The 20,621-nt window shown below is 36.7% G+C and overlaps 1 protein-coding gene across 1 annotated transcript in view; it reads left to right on the forward strand.

Moving 5' to 3' along the window:
* Positions 1 to 20,621, forward strand: part of LOC107698521 (potassium voltage-gated channel subfamily H member 3-like) — a 100,569-nt gene that overhangs the window by 66,224 nt on the left and 13,724 nt on the right. Inside the window, exons 3-9 of the mRNA XM_016499542.1 lie at positions 2,223 to 2,362; positions 2,650 to 2,902; positions 3,799 to 3,956; positions 4,154 to 4,361; positions 8,453 to 8,830; positions 12,981 to 13,180; positions 14,632 to 14,881. Coding sequence (XP_016355028.1) covers positions 2,223 to 2,362; positions 2,650 to 2,902; positions 3,799 to 3,956; positions 4,154 to 4,361; positions 8,453 to 8,830; positions 12,981 to 13,180; positions 14,632 to 14,881 — 1,587 coding nt within the window. The remainder of the gene's footprint in view (positions 1 to 2,222; positions 2,363 to 2,649; positions 2,903 to 3,798; positions 3,957 to 4,153; positions 4,362 to 8,452; positions 8,831 to 12,980; positions 13,181 to 14,631; positions 14,882 to 20,621) is intronic.

Here is a 20,621-nt window from a genome sequence, read left to right on the forward strand (position 1 = left end):
ACAATTCACTCGGGGAGCAAGGAACGAGGAAACGAGGAGTACTTGAATAACACAGTCTTTAATAATCCACAGGAAAACCGAGAACAAGGAGGACATTCAACAAGTAGAACCGACAAACAAGAACTGAAAGGACTAGGGCTTTTAGGAACGAGACACACCTGGAATCAAATTAACACAATCAACATGAGGAAGAAACTGGGTCACAGGGGCAAAAACACACACAGAATAGTCCATAATCCTGACAATTACGAGATGATTATTCTTATTTTCCCTTAATTCAATTAATATTCACACACACCTCAAACACCTGGTCTAGTCAATGTCATACTTAGCAAGTATCCTATCCTCTGTTTCTCATTCCCTCTCCATCATTTTTGGCCACTGAATCATGTGTTTTGGATGCTTCGATACAGACCAGCAGCATCTCGTGTGGTGCTCGCTGTTACAGTAATCCTGACACCTCTCCTCCCCAGAGAGAGAGAGGGAACGGTACACTGATAAAGAGAGAGAAGAAAAGACGCACACAAGGCACAGGGAGGGCCGGGAAGAAGCTCCCTTTAGTGGCCTGAGCTTGAGTCAAAGCACAGTTACTGTTCATTTGGCTGAAGGATAAACATTGTACTGGCACTAGTAATAATATATATCTGCTCAGTGATGTCAACTCATTAAAAGTGAATAATTGGAATCAATTTAAAAAGTGAGTTACATTCTTATGTCTTATGTTGACTACGCCAAATATTCTTTTAAAAAGCAGGGTTGGATTTATGTGATAAAGGGAAAAAAGCCAATAAATAAAATAAAAAAGGATGGAATGAGGATTTGGAAAGAACTAGAAATAAATTAGAGGATTTGTAAGACATCTATACAAGAAGCTGACAGATGGCTCTCTCCAAATTAGTCATGTAAACCAAAGTCATCAATTAAAATCAACACTTCAGTGAAGGATAGCCTGACGGGAACATGTTAGCATATGAGAAGGGAGCAAATCTACTTTAATGTCTTTCCCTACTTTCTTATTTTATTTTCTCAACAAAACAGATACTATATATTGCCAAAAGTGTGAAGTCATATAGAAAACACAATATTACTGTGTTTTTCTTTTAATCAAATAAATACAGCCTTGGTGAGCATAATGTTTCAAAAACATAAAATGAAAAAAGTCTTACCTACCCCAACTTTTGAACAGCAGTGTACTGAAAATAAATAATACTAAATAATAATTATGTAATAATCAAACAATTATTCCTTTAATTTTTATTGTTTCTTGTTCCTAGTCAAATTAAATGAATAGTTCACCTCAAAAAGAAATATACTATTTTTCCACAAATTTACAAAGCCATACTACAGGTTTCTGAGGGGAACAAACTGAAACTGAAGACATTATTTACTGAAAATTGTTGAAAATATAGTACTTTTTTATCCTTTTGGAGCTTAAGATATTTTTGTTGAAAAAACAAAAAGCAAACAAAATGTCTATTTTGTGTTCCATAGAAAAAAGACAGAAAAATCTTACAGGCAATGCATTAGATAAAGAGTACAAATTATGAATTTTTATTTTAGGGTGAACTGTTGCTTTATAAACAAATTCTGGCTACAAAGTCAGTATGCTACAAAATCAGGCCACCTTTCAGAATGACTCTGAACACCCCTGGTGCAGTGGACAGAATGAAAGTCGGATAGCCTTAGAGAGGGAAGGAGAAGAACCACAAACTGTATTATAATCTAAATTGGCATATTTCGCCTTTTTCAAAGAGCTTCTAAAGGCTTTAATTGTTTATTATAAATTTGGTTGCTTATTTCCCACAATGTAATCTATCTGTGTTCATAATTGTTCAAATAAATAACTGTTTTTCCTTCTTTTTTTTTCGTTTGCTGTGTTTTTCATTGGATGCATTTCTCTTTTGTCATATTTACAAACCCTTGATAAAAAAATGAATGCAAATGTAATTTGTTTTTGCAGACAGTGCTAATGGCTAAATGTAATAGTGATTTCAGTGTTAAGTTCATTCACTCAAATGGTTATGGGTAAGAAATTAAGCTAGAATTTTCTAATAACTTAAGTGAAGTAATGGTGGAAATCTGTGCTTATGTTTTACTGATGCACAGTAAAGCTACATGTAGTATTTTTTGTTTTTCTGGAATAACTTGATGTTATTTAGTGTTGTGCCAAACAATTCAGAAATGAAATAAACTAAAATGATATATGGCTGTTCTCTGCTCAGACGAGGAGACGGGGCTGGAGGTGCACAAGGTCACGCAGCCACCAGGCTTCAATGCCAACCGGCGACGCAGTAGAGCTGTGCTTTACCAGCTGTCTGGACACCTGCAAAAGCAAGACAAGAGCAAACTCAAGATCAACAATGTAAGACCCAGTTAGACACTCATATTCTTATAATTTAGACCTAAGAACTTAAGAATAGTTCAAGTAGAAACATTATTGAAGGAAATACAAAGGAAATACAAAAATGACCTTGTAAAGATAAATATATAACAATATGCTGTGTCCAGCAATGAGACAAATTTATTTACTGCTTCTTCTAAAATGAGTTGGATTAGCTCTTTAATTCACAGTGGTCTGCACCGTTTATTAAAATCTTGAAAATAAACGAAAAAATCAAATAAACATTTCTGAACATTGCTATCATTTAGAACATGTTCGGTGAGAAGCCGCCCATCCCAGAGTACAAAGTGGCAGCCATTCAGAAGAGCCGTTTCATTCTTCTCCATTACGGCACCTTCAAAGCTGGCTGGGATTGGCTGATCTTGTTAGCCACCTTTTATGTAGCAGTTACAGTGCCCTACAATGTCTGTTTCACCGTCGTCGGTGGGCGGGATGAGTTGACGACCCCTAGAAATCCACCGAGTGTGAGCGACATCTTGGTAGAAATCCTTTTTATGTTAGGTAAGGCTCAACCTACAGTCCTATTGTTTTTTTTTTTACTATGTCATTAGTTTGGCAAAAAAGAAGTTCTGTCTCAATAATGTTACCTGGGTGATATTAAATGTCTTTTGATACCAATGCCTGCTAATAAAGTACCCCGATTCGTAGCACACCGTTCTATTATTTTTCAGGTGTACGTATATATTTCTGAGTCAGTCTTTTATGTCACAGAGGTAATATATGGCCAGATATATCAATTACTCAGAGCTGGAAAAAAGTTCTAGATGTTACTCAGCAAAGTCACAAAATGCATCTAGCATTTCTAAAGCTTCAAAATCACGAGACAAAACTAAAACGATTTTGAAGGACGGTTCAGCAAATAGCAAAGCTAAAGATGTTTTATAGTGCAGAAATAACTCACTGAAGGCCCACTGTCAAATTAATTAATTTATTAGTAAAGTCAGATTCCTGTCTTTAACTGTTGAAGGATACAGTGAAGAATATACTTATATACAAACCCATTAGACAAAACATAAGAGTTATTAAGCACTGCTTAAGAGCAGTAGTGTTCAATGACAGAATCTGTTACTGCTCATTACACACAATTTCATAATACAGAGCAACTATTTGTGTCATCAAAACTTTTGCAAAAAAGCTCCTACATAAAAAGTTGCTTTTAGCTGCTTTTCTGTGCTATAGTTCCCAAAGCCATTTACTGAACTTTTGAAGTGCTATTTGCTGTAATTGCAGCTTACATTAAATAGCATTATTGTCAATAAAACCCAGAACAAACTTTTATAACCTGTCACTGAACCAGGTAATGAATAAAATAGAGTTTTCTGTGATATAGTAACAAATAAATATCTGTGTCTTCTAAGTTTTCTAAAATAATTTTTTTCTTTATATCCCTTTGACAGATATTGTGTTAAACTTTCGCACCACATTTGTGAGCACATCAGGCCAGGTGGTGTATGATGCGCGCTCTATCTGTGTGCATTATGTCACCACCTGGCTCTTTGTGGACCTGATTGCTGCGCTACCTTTTGACCTGTTGTACGCCTTCAATGTCAGTGTGGTAAGTGTTAAGTTTGCTTATTTTGAAGATAATTTTATGTCAACTGTTTATTCACAACCTTATAAACCTATTTTTGTTTTTAGAGGTGTTAACGGCCCTCACACAGAGCTTTGTGGGAGACCACATTTCATGTGTTGGGCATGCCATCTTAAATTATTATGCTATTTAAGCTATGCATTCAATATCTGTTTGTTTAGTACTTTGGAGTTCATCTGCTGAAAACAGTTCGATTGTTACGGCTTCTACGCTTGCTGCAAAAGCTGGAGCGCTACTCCCAGTACAGCGCAGTGGTACTCACATTACTTATGTCCATGTTCGCCTTGCTGGCACATTGGATGGCCTGTGTCTGGTATATCATCGGCCGCAGCGAGATTGAGAACAACAGCCCTGGTTCCTGGGACATTGGTGAGTGCCATATCTACAAACTGTCAACATAGCTGTACCAACCTTTCAAGTGTAAATTAATTCAAACAGATTCTTAAGGTCTTCTAACAAATTTTAAATGCAATGTTTATCCCTTGTACTGGCTAAGCTGAACTAGAAATAACCCTCAGAAGGACAAAACAATCTCTCTGGCTCTGCGAACAGCACACTGATGAGTCTCTGATTTAAGTAATTCTCTTCACATCATTCAAGCATGTGTCATGTCTGAACAAACTTACCTTTTTCACATTTGTTCATGAGCAGGTGAATTACTGCATCAGTCTGCCTTACAAATGAACCTCTCGCTCAGTCTCCCCTGTGCTACCCTCCTCATGAATAAGAAAAAAGACCAAGGGTAAAAGAAATGGCTGTGAGAAAAGAGTGTATGATGACATTGATATGATCTTGACAGAATGAATCTCACAGGACTTGATTTATTAAAAGCCATTCGTCTTTTTCTTGACCAAGATAAACTAGGGGAAATATTTTAGGAGTCCTATAAACTAATTTAAAAAATATAGTTCAGTTCTAATTTGATTGGACTTTTTATGAATCTTTCTCCAGGTTACATAGTTACAGCAGTAGGTGTTGACAAGTGTCTTTACAAGAGAGTCATTGAATCATTCACTGAACCGATTCGCGCAGGAGAAAAACAAGTGATTTATGAGCGATTCAGGTTATTTAATTACTTAAACCTTAAAATGTGGGAGTGTCCAACTTATTTGCACATACCATTTGAGCAGTTATTCATAGAAAATTGCCTGCAATATGCGTACAGTCTAACACCATCTGTCATATCTAATGAAAGTGATTCTGATTGGCCTCAGCATCAGCAATATCCTCAGGCACATCTAAGCCCTGACCACTGTTCCACACTGGCTGCTGGCCAGTGGTTTCAATTACATCCACATGTTCTCCTTAAAAGCAGGGATACTACTCCAATATCCAGTCTCTGCTGTTGTGCCAGCAATATTACCCACCATTCCCTCTCACCCAGTTCTACATTGCCCAGCCATTAAATATTAAGCAGATGAGGCTGCCATGACACATCTAGTTTTGCTAGTGGAAATGGAAGTTTGTAGCACATCAGAAGGAATATTTTAGCACTGAAATACAACACACATCCAGTGTTTAATGAGACTCAAATGTGTGACAGTTCGGCTTTCAAATGGCGAATGTAGAATTTGGAAATGTAACAGATTTACAAGAAGTTGTTTTATATCTGGTGAGAACCAGTTTCAGCTTGGCTCTTTACAGTAATTATCATTTGCCTTTGTGAGGCAGTGTTATTGATGATAATGAAATATTGAAGTAATTTTGAGTAGTGCTGTCTATCTGTGTTGGAAATAGGGACATAAAAGGATGTATAGTAAATATATTGTAGTTTTGCCATATCAATAATGAAAGGTTTCTCTGAGGGTTCCCTCAGGAGCTGATTGAACTCTGGTTGTTCTGTGACTCCCTCTTCATTTTTTTTCTCCATATCGCTCACTTCATTGGCCTCACTTCAGCAGAACACTGTTCTTTTTAATGGCTAGCTGCCCAGCAGACCTTGAGAGACTAGAGAGGATTTTCAATTTGGCTCCAAAAATCATACTGTCAAATCAGTCAAAACTCTTGATTCTTTCTCAAGTGGTTTGGAAGAGAACAGAGATCCCTCACTGCTAGAAATATATTATCCTTTTGGTCTTATCATTACATGCATTTTAATATCCTCTTCTTGCACATCAGTCTCCCTTACCTTCCTCATCCAACACTGACTCCTACATTCCTGCTTGAGTATCATGTACAACCCCCTTTATTTAACCCCTAACCCAAGCTAACACTATCTTGAAGAAATCCATTCCCTTTCTACTTGTCTTTTCTCACTGCTCAAAGAGCTATCTTTGCTTTTTGTCATATATGTCATTACCCATGGGCTTCTCTTTGGCTCCCTTCTCATGCCATGAATAAATAATGTGCGCCTCACAACCGTATCAAACATATACTTACATTAGGTATATTAGATATTCAAATGTATTTTTCTTGTGTACTTGTCCCTTTTTCCTCCTGCGGTGATTTACAACCCAAAGTAACCTTTGTGGTTTGAGACACCATTTTTCCATTCATCATTCACTTTCTATTCATATTTTCATCCTAAATAAACAGCAGGATTTGTAAAGTATATGTTTCTCAAGGCTGTTCCATCAGAGCATTACTGGTATAAATTAATCTTCGGCAGTGCTCTTTGCTAGTATTACATTTACATTTGTTCTATTCATTGTAGAGACTGTAAGCTTGTCAAGCACTGGTTGATGGCTGTTTTTCACAAATAATTATGCACTTTGTCATCAAGTGCAATTGAATTGTCAAAAACATATTTTTTTTTTATTCTACACAAATAATGTGACAGAAAAGCTTGCATAAATCTCAGTGGTGTCTGGAGAAAACACTCTCACTAATACATACCAGCTTCACTCAGCCAGTCCAGACATCCACAGCTTTCACACACACATGCAAATATTAAGTTTTGATGCCTTTGAATGTAAATAATATATATTTTGTCTCTAAGTTGTTGGTTAAATGTTAATGTGAGTGCAGCTACTATACAGGATTTAATCATGGCTGTGAGTTTGGGGCAATTTTAACATTTAAAACCTGAAAAATGTAATCTTGAAAATGTGTGAGGATCAATATTTCATTACAATAAAATAGTTGAAGATAAAATGTAGTTATTTAAAATCTTCACAATGTAGGTCTGTTAAATGCACATTATTCCTGCTAGCTAAAACCATTATCACCATATAAAAGGGAAAACTATTGTGTAGTATTATTAAGTATTAAAGCAATTATATTATTACTTTGAGGTGTGCTCTCGTTTCAGATACAGTGGGTTAATACCATTTGTGTAATGGGGGCAATTATAACACTCTGACTCAATATTATTATCAAATCTTTCTCAATGTAAATATGTTAATGCATTATTACTTACTACTGGTAGTTGTAGTCATTTTATATACTCTTTTACCTGGTCAACCAGTGATTTTATAAGTGATTTTAGAAAGCAAAAGTGAAAGTGAGTGGGAAATGGAGCTGCATACTTCTCCATAACAATCCTTGATCTGAACAAAGCCATGGAAATATTTATCTTAAAACACAGTAGACACAAACCAGAGCACAAAGAGGAAAAAAGGTATATAGATATAAGAACAAATCAGCACATACTAATATGAGGAACTTTGGAAGGGATTGTTAGAAATCAGATATCTATAGCAGCCAAATAAAGTGTCCAGCACATATGAAGGACACTTTTCTGCCTATTAGCACATGAAGACACATTACATACAACAAAGGGAAGACTTTGGATAAGTTTTTATGTCAGGAAAAGAATGACCCAGGTTTCTGGTGTATGTATGCACGAGAAAGGTCATGTAAACTGAAGCTGGTCGCTGTGTAAATGAGAAAAGTGAGTGTTTGTTTGTGTATTTGTGAAGGAGGTTTTGTCATGTGTGATTGTGCATCAAACCTTCCCTGACAACTGCTAGCAAGAGTTTCTCTCATTCTCATTCCCTTTCTGACCTTCTTTTTGGTCTCCTTGTCAGTTTTTCTGGTTCTCTCAAAAATATTACTTCTAATGCCATATATGGTACCTGTACTACCTCCAAACTAGACACTTATAGACAAACAAGCAGGGAGAGAAGAGAGAGAAAGAGAAAGAAAATGTATAGAACCAGTGACACAGGGAAGAAAAGTAGAGTCTCCAGAGGAAAGTTCAGTCTACTGCAAACCAACTGATGTTCAAAATGCTTCCGATTCAGCACCATGGACAGGGACAGTCGCTCTGTATCTGCTCAGTTCTGACAGTGACCTAAGAACCCTGGACAGTGGCCATGTACTCACTGAAAAAGTTTTTGGAGTGACAACCTCACTGCATTTTGGGTAGTTATATTGCCAAACACAAATGAAAAAAAGAAATGGATTGTTAGAACAATCACCAAACCTACATTATGACAAATTATGAACATTCTAGACAATTTATCAGGTCAAAACATATGACAAATGAGTAAATGTTACATTTTCTTCATTTCTCGTAGGCTGGTTGCATGAGCTGGGTAAACGTCTGGGCACCCCCTATTTACTGTCCCCTCTTGCATCCCTCATTCCTGATTCACTGCGCCCCACCATCTTGGATAGATTGGTGGTCAATTCAAGCCAGTGGAACGGCACTGATCTGGTGGGACATGAGTCTGTGTGGAACTCGAGCCAATGGAACACAACAGGAGCGGGACCAGTGGGCACTTCAAACGCAGGACAAACTGGAGCCGTACTGGGAGGCGGGCCCTCGATTCGGAGTTCATATGTGACATCACTGTACTTCGCTTTAAGCAGTCTGACCAGCGTGGGCTTTGGCAATGTCTCAGCTAATACTGACTCAGAGAAGATCTTCTCTATCTGCACCATGCTGATTGGAGGTAAGTGCAAGTCACACATTTTTAAATGATTTTGAGTTTTGGATTTATATTGCTTTACTACAAGGATGTACATATTGGATTTCTAAACATTGATAATTGATTTTTTCGAGTGTTCTTTTTTCTTGATCAGTTTAAAATATCTATATACACTATTGTTTAAAAGTGTAAGATTTTTTTAATGTTCTTGAAAGTTGTCTTTTATGCTCACCAAGGCTGCATTTAAAAATATTGTGAAATATTATTACAATTTAAAGTAAATTTTATATTTGCATATATATTAAAATGTAATTTATTCCTGCGATGGCAAAGATGAATATTCAAGACCCCAAACCTTTAAACGGTTGTGTACTCCAGTGGAAAGGATTAGGAGTACTATTATATGTATAAAGAAACACACACAATAGACAAAATATCAAAAAATAACAATCCATAACTATGCTAATTAGGTATCAGCTAACAGTAATTCTAGGTAATATCTTCAATCCAACAATATATATATTTTTAATATTCATTTTTAATTTTTAAAGAAAATTATCCATAATTTTTAATTATGTCAAGATTCTGTTGCAAGAATTTTGGGAAACAGGAATCTAACAGGAATGTCTATCTAAACAAGAATATTAAATCTTGAAGGTTGAAGATGATGTGGATGTCATGTATACTGGGACAAGTGTATTTGTGCCCCTCTGGTAGAATTCCGCTCTTGTTTCCTTAATCGTTGTGTTAAAGACATGGTTTAATAACTTCTCTTAGCTTGGGGGGATCCAAATGTTCCCTTTGTTATCTTTCCCACCCCCACCAGACATCAATATTCAGAAAAATAATTTAGTCTTCTCAAGCAGTGATGATTTAACACTTAAAATGTTCAAGATTATGATGGTTCCACCACCCCACAATACAAATTGGTGTGTTTGTTTATATGTAATAGTGCACATTTGGGACAGACTGAAAAACATAAATCAGCTAATTCTGTTTTTTTATTTTTTTATTTAACAACATTTTATACATGATCAACAGGTAATTGGCAAAGTAACAAAGTGATTAAATATTGCAAAGGCACAAAATAAAAGCACAACAATAAGACAAGAACACATAAATAATCTGTAGTCTAAAAAAATTACTGTGATCAACATTAAACCTGTTTTTTTTTTCACCATGCATTCTCATATGATTGGCCAAGACAATGTTTCATGAACTGTTGTGATAAACTAAAAAAAAGGGGGCACTCATGAGCACCCATTTCACTCTAAATTTATAGATGGACTCCCTAGATTTATGTAGACTTCACATAGACATGCAAAAGATGGCTAGAAGACCGCAAGTCCACATCAAGTGCACTAATGAGTACATTTTCCCCAAGGTCTAAACTTCTATAGACTCCTTGAATTTCCCAAAGGACTGCATTCTTCGTAAGATAAGACACAGAGGTGCATTTGCTTTATTGGAGTAGTCTTTAGCAGTGACGATTAAGTTTGTGTGTCCATCTGACCTCATTTACTTTTAATCTACATTTCCCACAGGGCTCCATTCTTAGAGCAACAACATTTCCTTTGACCATGTTATTCATTAAGCTTTGCTACTTATTGATTATCTTTATCTTCAACACATTTCCCAGTGGTAGGTAAGGTTTATTGACCATAGTTTAATTACCTCAGAATCTTCAACCATATTTATAGAAGCAGTGCTGGTTGAGTACATATTTGTCCAGTATTCCTGCATTTATCAATTTATGATAATGGACAACATTCTGTATGTCTCACAACATGTTGCTTTCATGTTTAATTTTAAAACGAGTGACTTGAAAGTTTGAATTCAGCATGTCTTCATTTGTATGATTCAACACCTTAGTGTTGGCATATTTTTGTGGATTTTTTTTACATTCTTTATACATCCTAACCAGTTTAACTCTTAGAAGGAGGCTTACGCTGGCCACTCTTAGCCGTCTTCTTCTAACATCGGGATTCGCCTGCTACAGAAATGGAGCGGCTTGTTATCTGCTGAGACAGCTGTAATGATTTTTCGGCCGCATGTGCCCTATGTGGGTTTCAGGGAGATGGTGTGAGAGTGGATTGAATTTTAAGGCATGTCCTCTGGGCCATGAAGAGAGAGACGCAGGCTTCATTGCACTTTGGAAGGCCAAATGAGGATGGCTGAATCCATGCACACTCACATACATGCACACTGAATCTATCTGTCACCAAATCCTACCACTAAGGGCCATTTCTGTCCTAGCCAGCTGACAGTTGGGCTCCTACCCACACACAGAGATCATACACACAGAGGGTATTTGGGGAACACTGATATGCCTAAAATTACCATAATTATGTGAAACGAGTGAGCATATTTATTGTATTAATCAGACTACAGTACAATATAATGTCCACCACCTAATCCAGAGTAAAGGTTTACTTCCCAGAGGCTGCGCTTTCATAGCTTAGACTTAATTAACTTCTTGGTTATGCTTCATTTAAAGGAATGGTTAACCCAAAACTGATAATTCTGTCATAGTGTACACAACATGAATAACTAAAATTAATTAGCAGAAATAAAAGTTCGATTTGATTTGATTCAGTTCATTTCAAAACACTTGTTCTCAATTTGCAAGGTCACATAGAGTAACATTGTATATGCTTCAAAACATAATGCAATAAATAAGAACATAATACTAATGGTCAGTGAAAGAGTTGCTTAATATGTAGAAATTGTTAATCATCTTGAACCTCAGGAGGTCAAACTGTTGTACGAGTTTTGATCATTTTTATTTAGAATTGTGTGCACAATTTTCTAGCAAAAAATAAATATACAATGTGTATTAAATATAGCACTTGATTTTTAAGTAATGTTGATATTAAAAGATACCAATGTGTACAGTATTTGTGGAATATGCCTTTTCTGAAGTGCCTCTTCAGTAAGTGCCTCCAATCATGAAAGGAGATATCAAATTCATGTAGTGACCACTGCTCAGATGATTTGGTATTGGAATGATTTGATGAGACATGTTTGAGTTCATATTGGCTGCACAGACCACACGGAAACTCGAGAATTAAGAAAAGGTCTCCATAGAATCTTCCTCCTGTCTTGGAAAGACAATTCAGCAAGAGAAATCGTTTGTCCTTCCTACTGGAATCAGGTGGTTGAAACCTGATGGTGGTTTTATTAGCTCTTAATAATTCTTTTGCCCTATTTCACCTACTTTGAAGATTTTCATGGAGTTAATCAAAAAGCTCATCCAAGGCACATAGCATAAGTGGCTGCACCTGGGTTGAGCGCAGTTCTTGAACAGAAGAGCGGCATGCAATTTCCGCAACAATTTATGTAGACTTCAATTAGCACTCCATGAGTACTCTCCAATCCTTCTCGATTGTTTACACTCATGTTGGCAAAGTTCACAATGTTAAATAAATAGATCATTTAGAGTTTGGTGGTGGAGTGAAAACTGAATAATAGATATATAGCAATAGAAAGAAAATAGGCTGGAGCAAGATGTTAAAACTGATCCCCTTCTCACCAAATGACTAAACCTTAACTCCTGCTAAAATCTGTCTCAGGTGATCAGATCACAAGTGGCCATCACAAAGATTGGATATTGCATTTGTGGCATAAACACGAATGCATCCTGATGTACAACATCAAAGGACTGTCCATCATTGCAACGGAACAATGGTTTTACATTTTACTAGCTAGGTGTGACTTTTAAAGCAACAGCCTGATAAAACACTGATTACAAATTATTACTGGAGACTCATGTTAACACCATGTGTAAATGGCATTCTGGCTCTATTCCTCTCTGTAAATGGCTGACCACCTGCGATCAGACAGATGGATGTTAATACAGATGTTTATACAGGCAGATGTAATACTTATATAATAATCTTGCCTTTATCATATTTATCAAACCTTTAGCGAGGTTACACTTCCTCCACTGAGCCTAAAAAGTCTATAGGGAGGTATAAATGTATGTATTAAACATATTAAAAACTTGTTTAAAGAAACGGATTTATTCCATTTTAAGTGTACTTCCTTATTAATGTGCTGTCATGATGTTGAAAACTTGAAAGAACACTTTTTGCAAAAAACATACAGCACAACAATGTCATTGTTCAAATTCATTAAGTCACCTGAAATGTTTGCTTTATGTGTCTTTCCCCAGCACTCATGCATGCCGCGGTCTTCGGTAACGTGACGGCCATTATCCAGAGGATGTACTCGCGCCGCTCGCTCTATCACACTCGTACCAAAGACCTCAAAGACTTCATCCGCGTGCATCGACTGCCCAAGGCCCTCGCGCAGCGCATGCTGGAGTGCTTTCAGACGACATGGTCTGTCAACAATGGCATCGATGTCAGCGAGGTAGTACTTTTAAACTTTCATCAAAATAAGTTCACAATTTATCAATCATGCTCAAACTGTTGTACTGTAAGTGTGGACAGTATGTGCAGTCATGTAGGACTTACTGAACTACTGTTCTGATCTACTCATTGAACACTTGTTGGGTTTTCTTGGTTTCTTGATGCTGAAAGGATCAGTAGCTCTGACACTTGTTGAACTTGTTAAATTCGTGGCACATTTCATAAGTAGTGAACCTTTTTTTCTCTCTTTTTCAGTTAGAGGTCAGTTAACATTTAGAATCTGTTGATGATCTTCAAGCTCAGGAAGTCAAACTATTGTACGAGTTGATTAATTTTCAGCTGTTTTTCTATTGGGGTTTGCGATTTTCTGTTGGCAAAGTTTTGACAAATTTTATTTACAATTTTCTGCAGTTTTCCAGCATTAAACATTAAAAAAAACATCAAAATTAAATATACAGAATTCATTAAATATAAAATTGGATTTTTAAGGAATGTTGATGTTATATGACACCGAAATATGCTGTATTTGTGGAATTTGCACTCATTAATAAGTACCTCATTTCATGGGCAAAAATAAATAATATGTAATTAAAGATCTAACAAACTATTTTACCTGCTCTGGCCAAAAAAAAAAAAAGCAACAAAATCCTATTGATCCTATTTTGATAGTAAATTCATAATTATTGAGTACAGAGTAGCATGTTAACTTGGCATAATTTGGTATTAACTCATAATTGATTCGATATTCCATGACCTCCAGGAGAAAATGTTTTTAACATTTACAGATAATGCATTTTGCATTTATCACTTCTCTACGCGAATGTTACACATCTTAATGGAGAATGCTGGATCTCCCATTGACCCGTAGCCTTACAGGCCAAAATATAGGAAATCTGAAAAAAACTTGTAATAAAATATTATGAGCATAGTATTACATTTTATGTAATTTTAGCTCCTTTTCTATACAACAGTTGATTCCAATCTGCATTGCTTATTATTAGCCTTCTTGATTTCACTAGTGTGATTTGATGCATCTGTCTAAGATTAAAGCATATTATCCTTTTTTATTCTCTTTTCACTTCACCATGCTCTCTTTCTATTGCTCATTCTGTTTCATAATCCCTCTTATCTTTTATCATTTGATTTATTTTCTCTTTCCATTCTCTGTCTCATCCATAACTCTGATCTGCTCATAAACAAGAGATTCCATCTTACACTCACAATGTATTTAAAGAGCCCAATTCAAAACACTTGTTACATAACTCATAACCGTCTCTTTGCTTTGATATCAGTATCATCTCCCATTAAAGTCTAAGTAGAAGACTCAGCTACAGTTTCTTTGCTGCAATTGTTTCCTTGAAGGTCAACTGTAAATCGAAAGTTTTTATGCTTTTCAAGAATGAGAAGTAAAAGTAAGTGCTTCAAATAAAAGATCTCTTTGTCCTCTCCCAGCTTTTGAAGGACTTCCCAGATGAACTGCGGGCTGACATTGCTATGCACCTGAATAAAGAGCTGCTCCAGCTGCCTCTGTTTGAGTCGGCCAGTCGAGGGTGTCTGCGCTCTCTGTCGCTCATTATCAAAACCTCCTTCTGTGCTCCAGGAGAGTTCCTCATTCGCCAGGGTGACGCTCTGCAGGCCATCTACTTTGTCTGCTCAGGCTCCATGGAAGTGCTTAAGGACAACACTGTGCTGGCTATACTGGGTGAGATTACACACAAACAGTAGGGTTCAGGAGATCATTTATGATAATTGGGCCATTTTTTGCCAGTCATCTCAATTGCAAAATGCAAACACACACACACACACACACAATCAAGCTCAATGATGAAACAAAACCAGAAGGAATTTTGGTCTAAATTGTGAGACAATTTAGTCAAGAATGATTTTATGAAAAATCTAAGCAGAAATTTGTTCTAGTTTCATTAAAAAAAATTCTTGATTTAATAAAGGCACCAACATTCAAAACATTCAAACATGTTTTAAACACTGCCAGGCACCCGGCTCAGAGCAACAGATTCCATGCAATTCTATTTGGTGTCACTAGTGGCACAAAAAAATCACACTTTTTTATTATTCAGGTAAAATATGTGCTGCTAACTGAGGAAAACTGAAAACAAAATGAAACAATTACATACAGACTCAAAGGTCATTGGTAACACTATACAGCTAGTGCAAATACATTTCTGTGTGTCAGTCATGCTGACTTATTCAATGGCTTCTGTATTACAATTTCACAGCAATTTCAAAGCCCATTTAAATTCCTCCTACCTGTCACTATTAGTTGTGCTTCCTATGTGATATTGAGACAGGCCAATACAATAAAAACTGCCCACACATGCACACACACCATCCATTAATATCATTGTATAATTTATGACATAATTCAGACATTATAAATGAGCTAAATAATCGCTCTTTTAAACCACCTTAACACACACACTCACTTGCTCAGCGAATCTCATCCTCCCACTATCTGTAGTTCTTATTGTTTCGAGGGAGGATTCCCATATAATTTTCAAGTCTACTGAACAGTAACTATCCCCCTCCCCCCATTACACACACACACACACACACACACACACACACATTCGGCTCATTGGCTTCATTTTCTCATTATTGTCTTCCTTTGTTATGCATATTAATGCATATATTATCTGCGAGATTCAGCTGCTGTTGATGATGATGTGATGTATGGTTTTTCTAATGTGCTTGCCAATACATGACATGCAAGCTGCAAACATACAAGCTCAGCTCCAAAACTTAGTGAGCTGCCTGTGTAAGCCAGCTACCTTCTAAATGAGCAGTTACATTTACCATTGTTCAGCAATTTTCACCTGCGGAATACAGTCATTTCAGTTGAAATTTTACTTGTATTTAAGTTGGTCACGCAAATTCATCACACTGACCAATAGAAAGCTGCTTGGTTTAAAAGTGACTTCTGTGTTCTTGGATTGCTACACCATTGACACTGGACAATGGACCTTTTTGCCGCAAAATTATGCAGAAATTTTGCTAATGTGTGACCACATCTTAAGGCAGCATTCTAATTGAAATGGAACCTTCAAAGTGATAGACCTACATGCTGTACATCAAGGGTCATCAAGGGTTCAATCAATCAATCAATCAATCAAAATAAAACAAGGAATTTATGTAATATTACTATGAACTGTACAGGCCCAACAGTATGCTAATTTATTAACACGTAAAGCAGACAGGAGGCTCAACACAATACAAGTATAGTATAGTATAGTATAGTATAGTATAGTAATTCGCCAAAATTGGGTGAAATAGTCCATTTTAGTTGGATTAAACTTTTTTTATGTATTACTTTCGAATGAATGAAATGGACTATTTACAATGTGCAGTATGATTCTCTCGCCTGGTCCAACAACTTGGAAGGATTTTTTTTACTGAGCTTTCTGCCTTCTCTGCCGAGGATACGTGCCTTTAAATTTGTCCAAATCAACATATTTTAGAAGGCAGCATAAGCATACTTTTCATCTTGCAATTATCCCTTAAAATGCTTTCTCAGTAGGCAGCTTTCTAGGATTTTCACAACATCATCTGATACCTACAAATTCCTCGTTTTTACCATTGGCTATGTTGCTTTGGACCAGTTGACCAGTTGCCCAGAGCTGGTATAAATATGAAGCCTGCATCCTGACATTACCTTGTGCTTTCATGCAAGAGATATTAGCAATCCAGCTCACATGTACTTGAGTCTGTGTTTGCTATTCCATACACCGTATCTGTCATTCCCACACTTACATTCGCATTCTTAACACACTCTCCGGTCCTTGAAGAAAGATATGAAGAAAAATGTTGACATAAATATATACATAGAAATCTGATTCACATAGTAATAATTTTCAGGAAAATCTAGTGTAGCCACTCGAATTTGAGTCAAGCATGAGTTAACAATGAAATGTTTTCTGTTTAAATATTTTGGAAATGTGTGAATATCTCTCCATGCACTGCACTAGAAAAGGTCAGTGCTTTTTGGGGTATTGTAGAGCTTAATGAGCTCGGCAAGCAGCCCAGATGTGAAACCCAGTAGTATTCATGAGGATTCATGATTTTATGACCTATTGTGTCCTTCAGCGAGGCACTTAGCCTACTGGTTGCTGCAGTAACTGCCCTGTAAGTTACTTTTGATGACAAATAACAATATAATCCATGTAAATGTCTTTTTTCTTCTGTGAATCACATGATCTTGTACAGTATTGTATACCCTAATGATATCTGCTAGATCAATACTCAATGTTAATGGGGCATTGCATTGCGCATTGCATCTATTACTGCCCAGGAAAAAAACATAAGCTTAACACATGTTGGGCCCAAGTTAACCTGTCATAAATTTGACACCGATTTATATTTTAAATATTAATTAAATATAGCAAGATTATGAAACATCAAAATGTTAACACATTCTTGCTAAAATTGTGAAATGACATGAATTTTAATATAAATCAACAGATAAAAATATAGTTCTGAAAGTAGCTACAACAGATACATACATTAGTGATAAATTGCCTTTACTGCTATCCCTAATGGCTTAATTTACATAGGACCGTTCTGTGTCATGCTGCTCTAATCAGTTCGCTTTATAAGCACATGGATGAAAACATACTAATAAACACATGCATAAAATAATATGAATAACATGGAGGGGAAAAAAACAAGTAAATGGAAGAAAATTTTACAAAAACAAAAATTAAAAGAAAGCCCAGGCTTTTATTTCAAATGGAAATCATTGCCATAAACAGATTCTGTCTGTGGGTAATTTAATTTAAAAAAAATGCTCACCTGTCTGCTTCATCTGAAAGCATTCATTGGAGCTGTACACAACACAAAGACCTCCCAAAAACCTTGCTGTGAAGCTTCTAGAAGCAAGATAGTAGCAGGTGAAATGGCCTTCAGCTGTTAGTAAAAGGAATCTTGATAAGCTGCCGGGATAAGACAGCATCTTCTAACCTAAATGTGAATGATAGCTAAAATACATATTTACATATGCAGTTTTGTTTTGTTTGCTTTGCAGTGTTTAACAGCAATAGTTCCCTCCAAAATGATTTTTTTCTCATCATATACTCAACCTCGTTCTAAACCTGATGAAACAAAAAAGATATTCTGGGATAAGAATGGGATAAGGTTTGTTTTGCAGAAGATGCAAATGTCAAATGAATATGTATTTTAGATTCAGAGACTGTACACAGAGTTCGTTGCTGCATTATACGAGTCTTAAAGTCCCTGTAAAGTCAATATTAAGTATGTGTTCTGAGTTTGTCACACCACAGAAAAAAGTATTATTAACCACTCAGCCAAATTTGAATGATAAAAAAATCCGCTAAGTACATAAAATAAGTTATCAATCTCTCTCGAAAAAATGGGCGGTATACTCTGCTCTCAAACGCTGGGGGCGTGTCTGCTGTCTGCGCTGAAACCACACCCACTCGCGAGAAAGCTGCTGCCTCTTAACTGTCAAATGCAACTACAGCCTGAATGGATGCTCCACGCAGCTTAATTGGATTTACAAAGCCATACATATTGTTCCGGTGTGTCATCGACAGTTATTATAGTGTTAGGCGAGGGGCCATGATTTTAGCCCCGCCCAAAAAATCCCGAACACAGAATTGGTGAAAAACTGTTTAACGGTCTAACTCCACTATTCAGTACTACAGAATTCACAGTCTTTGTAATGTGTTTCGGCAATACATTTGTAACAATTATAATGCGTTTAGAACCAATTCTCAGAATTGACTTTAATCTTTGGTCACACACGCACACACACACTGTTGTGTTTCCATGTTTTATGGGGACATTCCATAGGTGTAATGGTTTCTCCTTCATTTCTTCATAATCCAAGGATTTTTTCATAATCCTTATCTAATGTGTTGCACCAGAGCATATGAGCCAGTTTAATGAACAAATACTGTCCTGTTTGAGATGTATCAATGCAGTGCTGTCACAGACATCATCCATATGCCTTTGAGGGTATTGGATTTCAATGAATACATCTTCTCTGTAGTCTCTCTCTGCCTCTTTGTGTTCTTTTAGTTCAGTCACATAGGACCCTCTTTGCCATGGTCTTTCCTTTCTGTCTGTGTCTTCTGTTTCTTTTAAAACTGCATGAAACAGCTGTAACCATAGATGGACTATGAAACCTGTTTTTTTCTCCTTTCATCTGAACGTGGAGCAGCTGTTCAACACACATCCACACATTCGTTTTCTTAGACCCCTCATATGAAAGCATGTGCGATTATACAATACCTAGAAGATAATGTATCCTTCATATATGACATTCATTTACAAGGCACTTTAAAAGCTTCTTCATACCAAATGACAAAAAAATATATATTCATATGCTTACAGTTTTTCATCATAAACTATTTGTCATATCTGAACCCCCTCTTGAACAATGCCTACAGTTAATCTGGAAATAAAGGCTCTCAAAAGGTCACAGTAAACGATGAGCTAAAGCTCTCGCTGTGCAAAAGGTTCCTGTGTGTGTGTCTGTGGGTCTCTTTATCTCCAAATCCCCGGACTCTATTGCTCTGATCAAATCAAATATTGGTGTGCTGCTAGGCCACATTCACCTATCTCTCACACACTTAATAATTGATGGTTAATGCATTATTAAAGTGCTTTGACTATTAATACTGGCTGACACATGAAGGCGAGAACCATAGATCTCCACACACATGGAAAATAATGTGGGAGGGAGTGAATCAAGGAATGGGGAAAAGAACATGCAGTACAGAGAAAATAAACACAAGACAGACAAATTCTTTCACTCTGCATAGTATAGCTGTGTTCCAAAACCTAGTGAGCTGCCTACCTAGAGAGCGTTTTATATAATTATACACTAATCAGGCATAACATTATGACCACTGACAGGTGAAGTGAATAACACTGATTATCTCTTCATCACGGCACCTGTTAGTGGGTGGGATATATTAGGCAGCAATTGAATATTTTGTCCTTAAAGTTGATGTGTTAGAAGCAGGAAAAATGGGCAAGCGTAAGGATTTGAGCGAGTTTGACTAGGGCCAAATTGTGAAGGCTAGATGACTGGGTCAGAGCATCTCCAAAACTGCAGCTCTTGTGGAGTGTTCCTGGTCTGCAGTGGTCAGTATCTATCAAAAGTGCTCCAAGAAAGGAACAGTGGTGAACTGGAGACAGGGTCATGGGTGGCCAAGGCTCATTAGGTACGTTCGACTTCATGCAGCACTGCGCAGATCGATCGCAATGTGACTTGAAGCAGTGCATGCCGGTTAGTAATTTTGTCTGACTCGAGACGTCGCCGACGCCACGTCACTGTCACGTGTGGCATCAAAGCACCGCGACTCAGTCAAGTCAAGTCAAGTCACCTTTATTTATATGGCGCTTTTAACAATACAGATTGTGTCAAAGCAACTGAACAGCATTAATTAGGAAAATAGTGT

This window comes from Sinocyclocheilus anshuiensis, unplaced genomic scaffold (assembly GCF_001515605.1).
Source record: "Sinocyclocheilus anshuiensis isolate Anshui unplaced genomic scaffold, SAMN03320099.WGS_v1.1 scaffold138, whole genome shotgun sequence".
Classification (NCBI taxonomy): Eukaryota; Metazoa; Chordata; class Actinopteri; order Cypriniformes; family Cyprinidae; genus Sinocyclocheilus; species Sinocyclocheilus anshuiensis.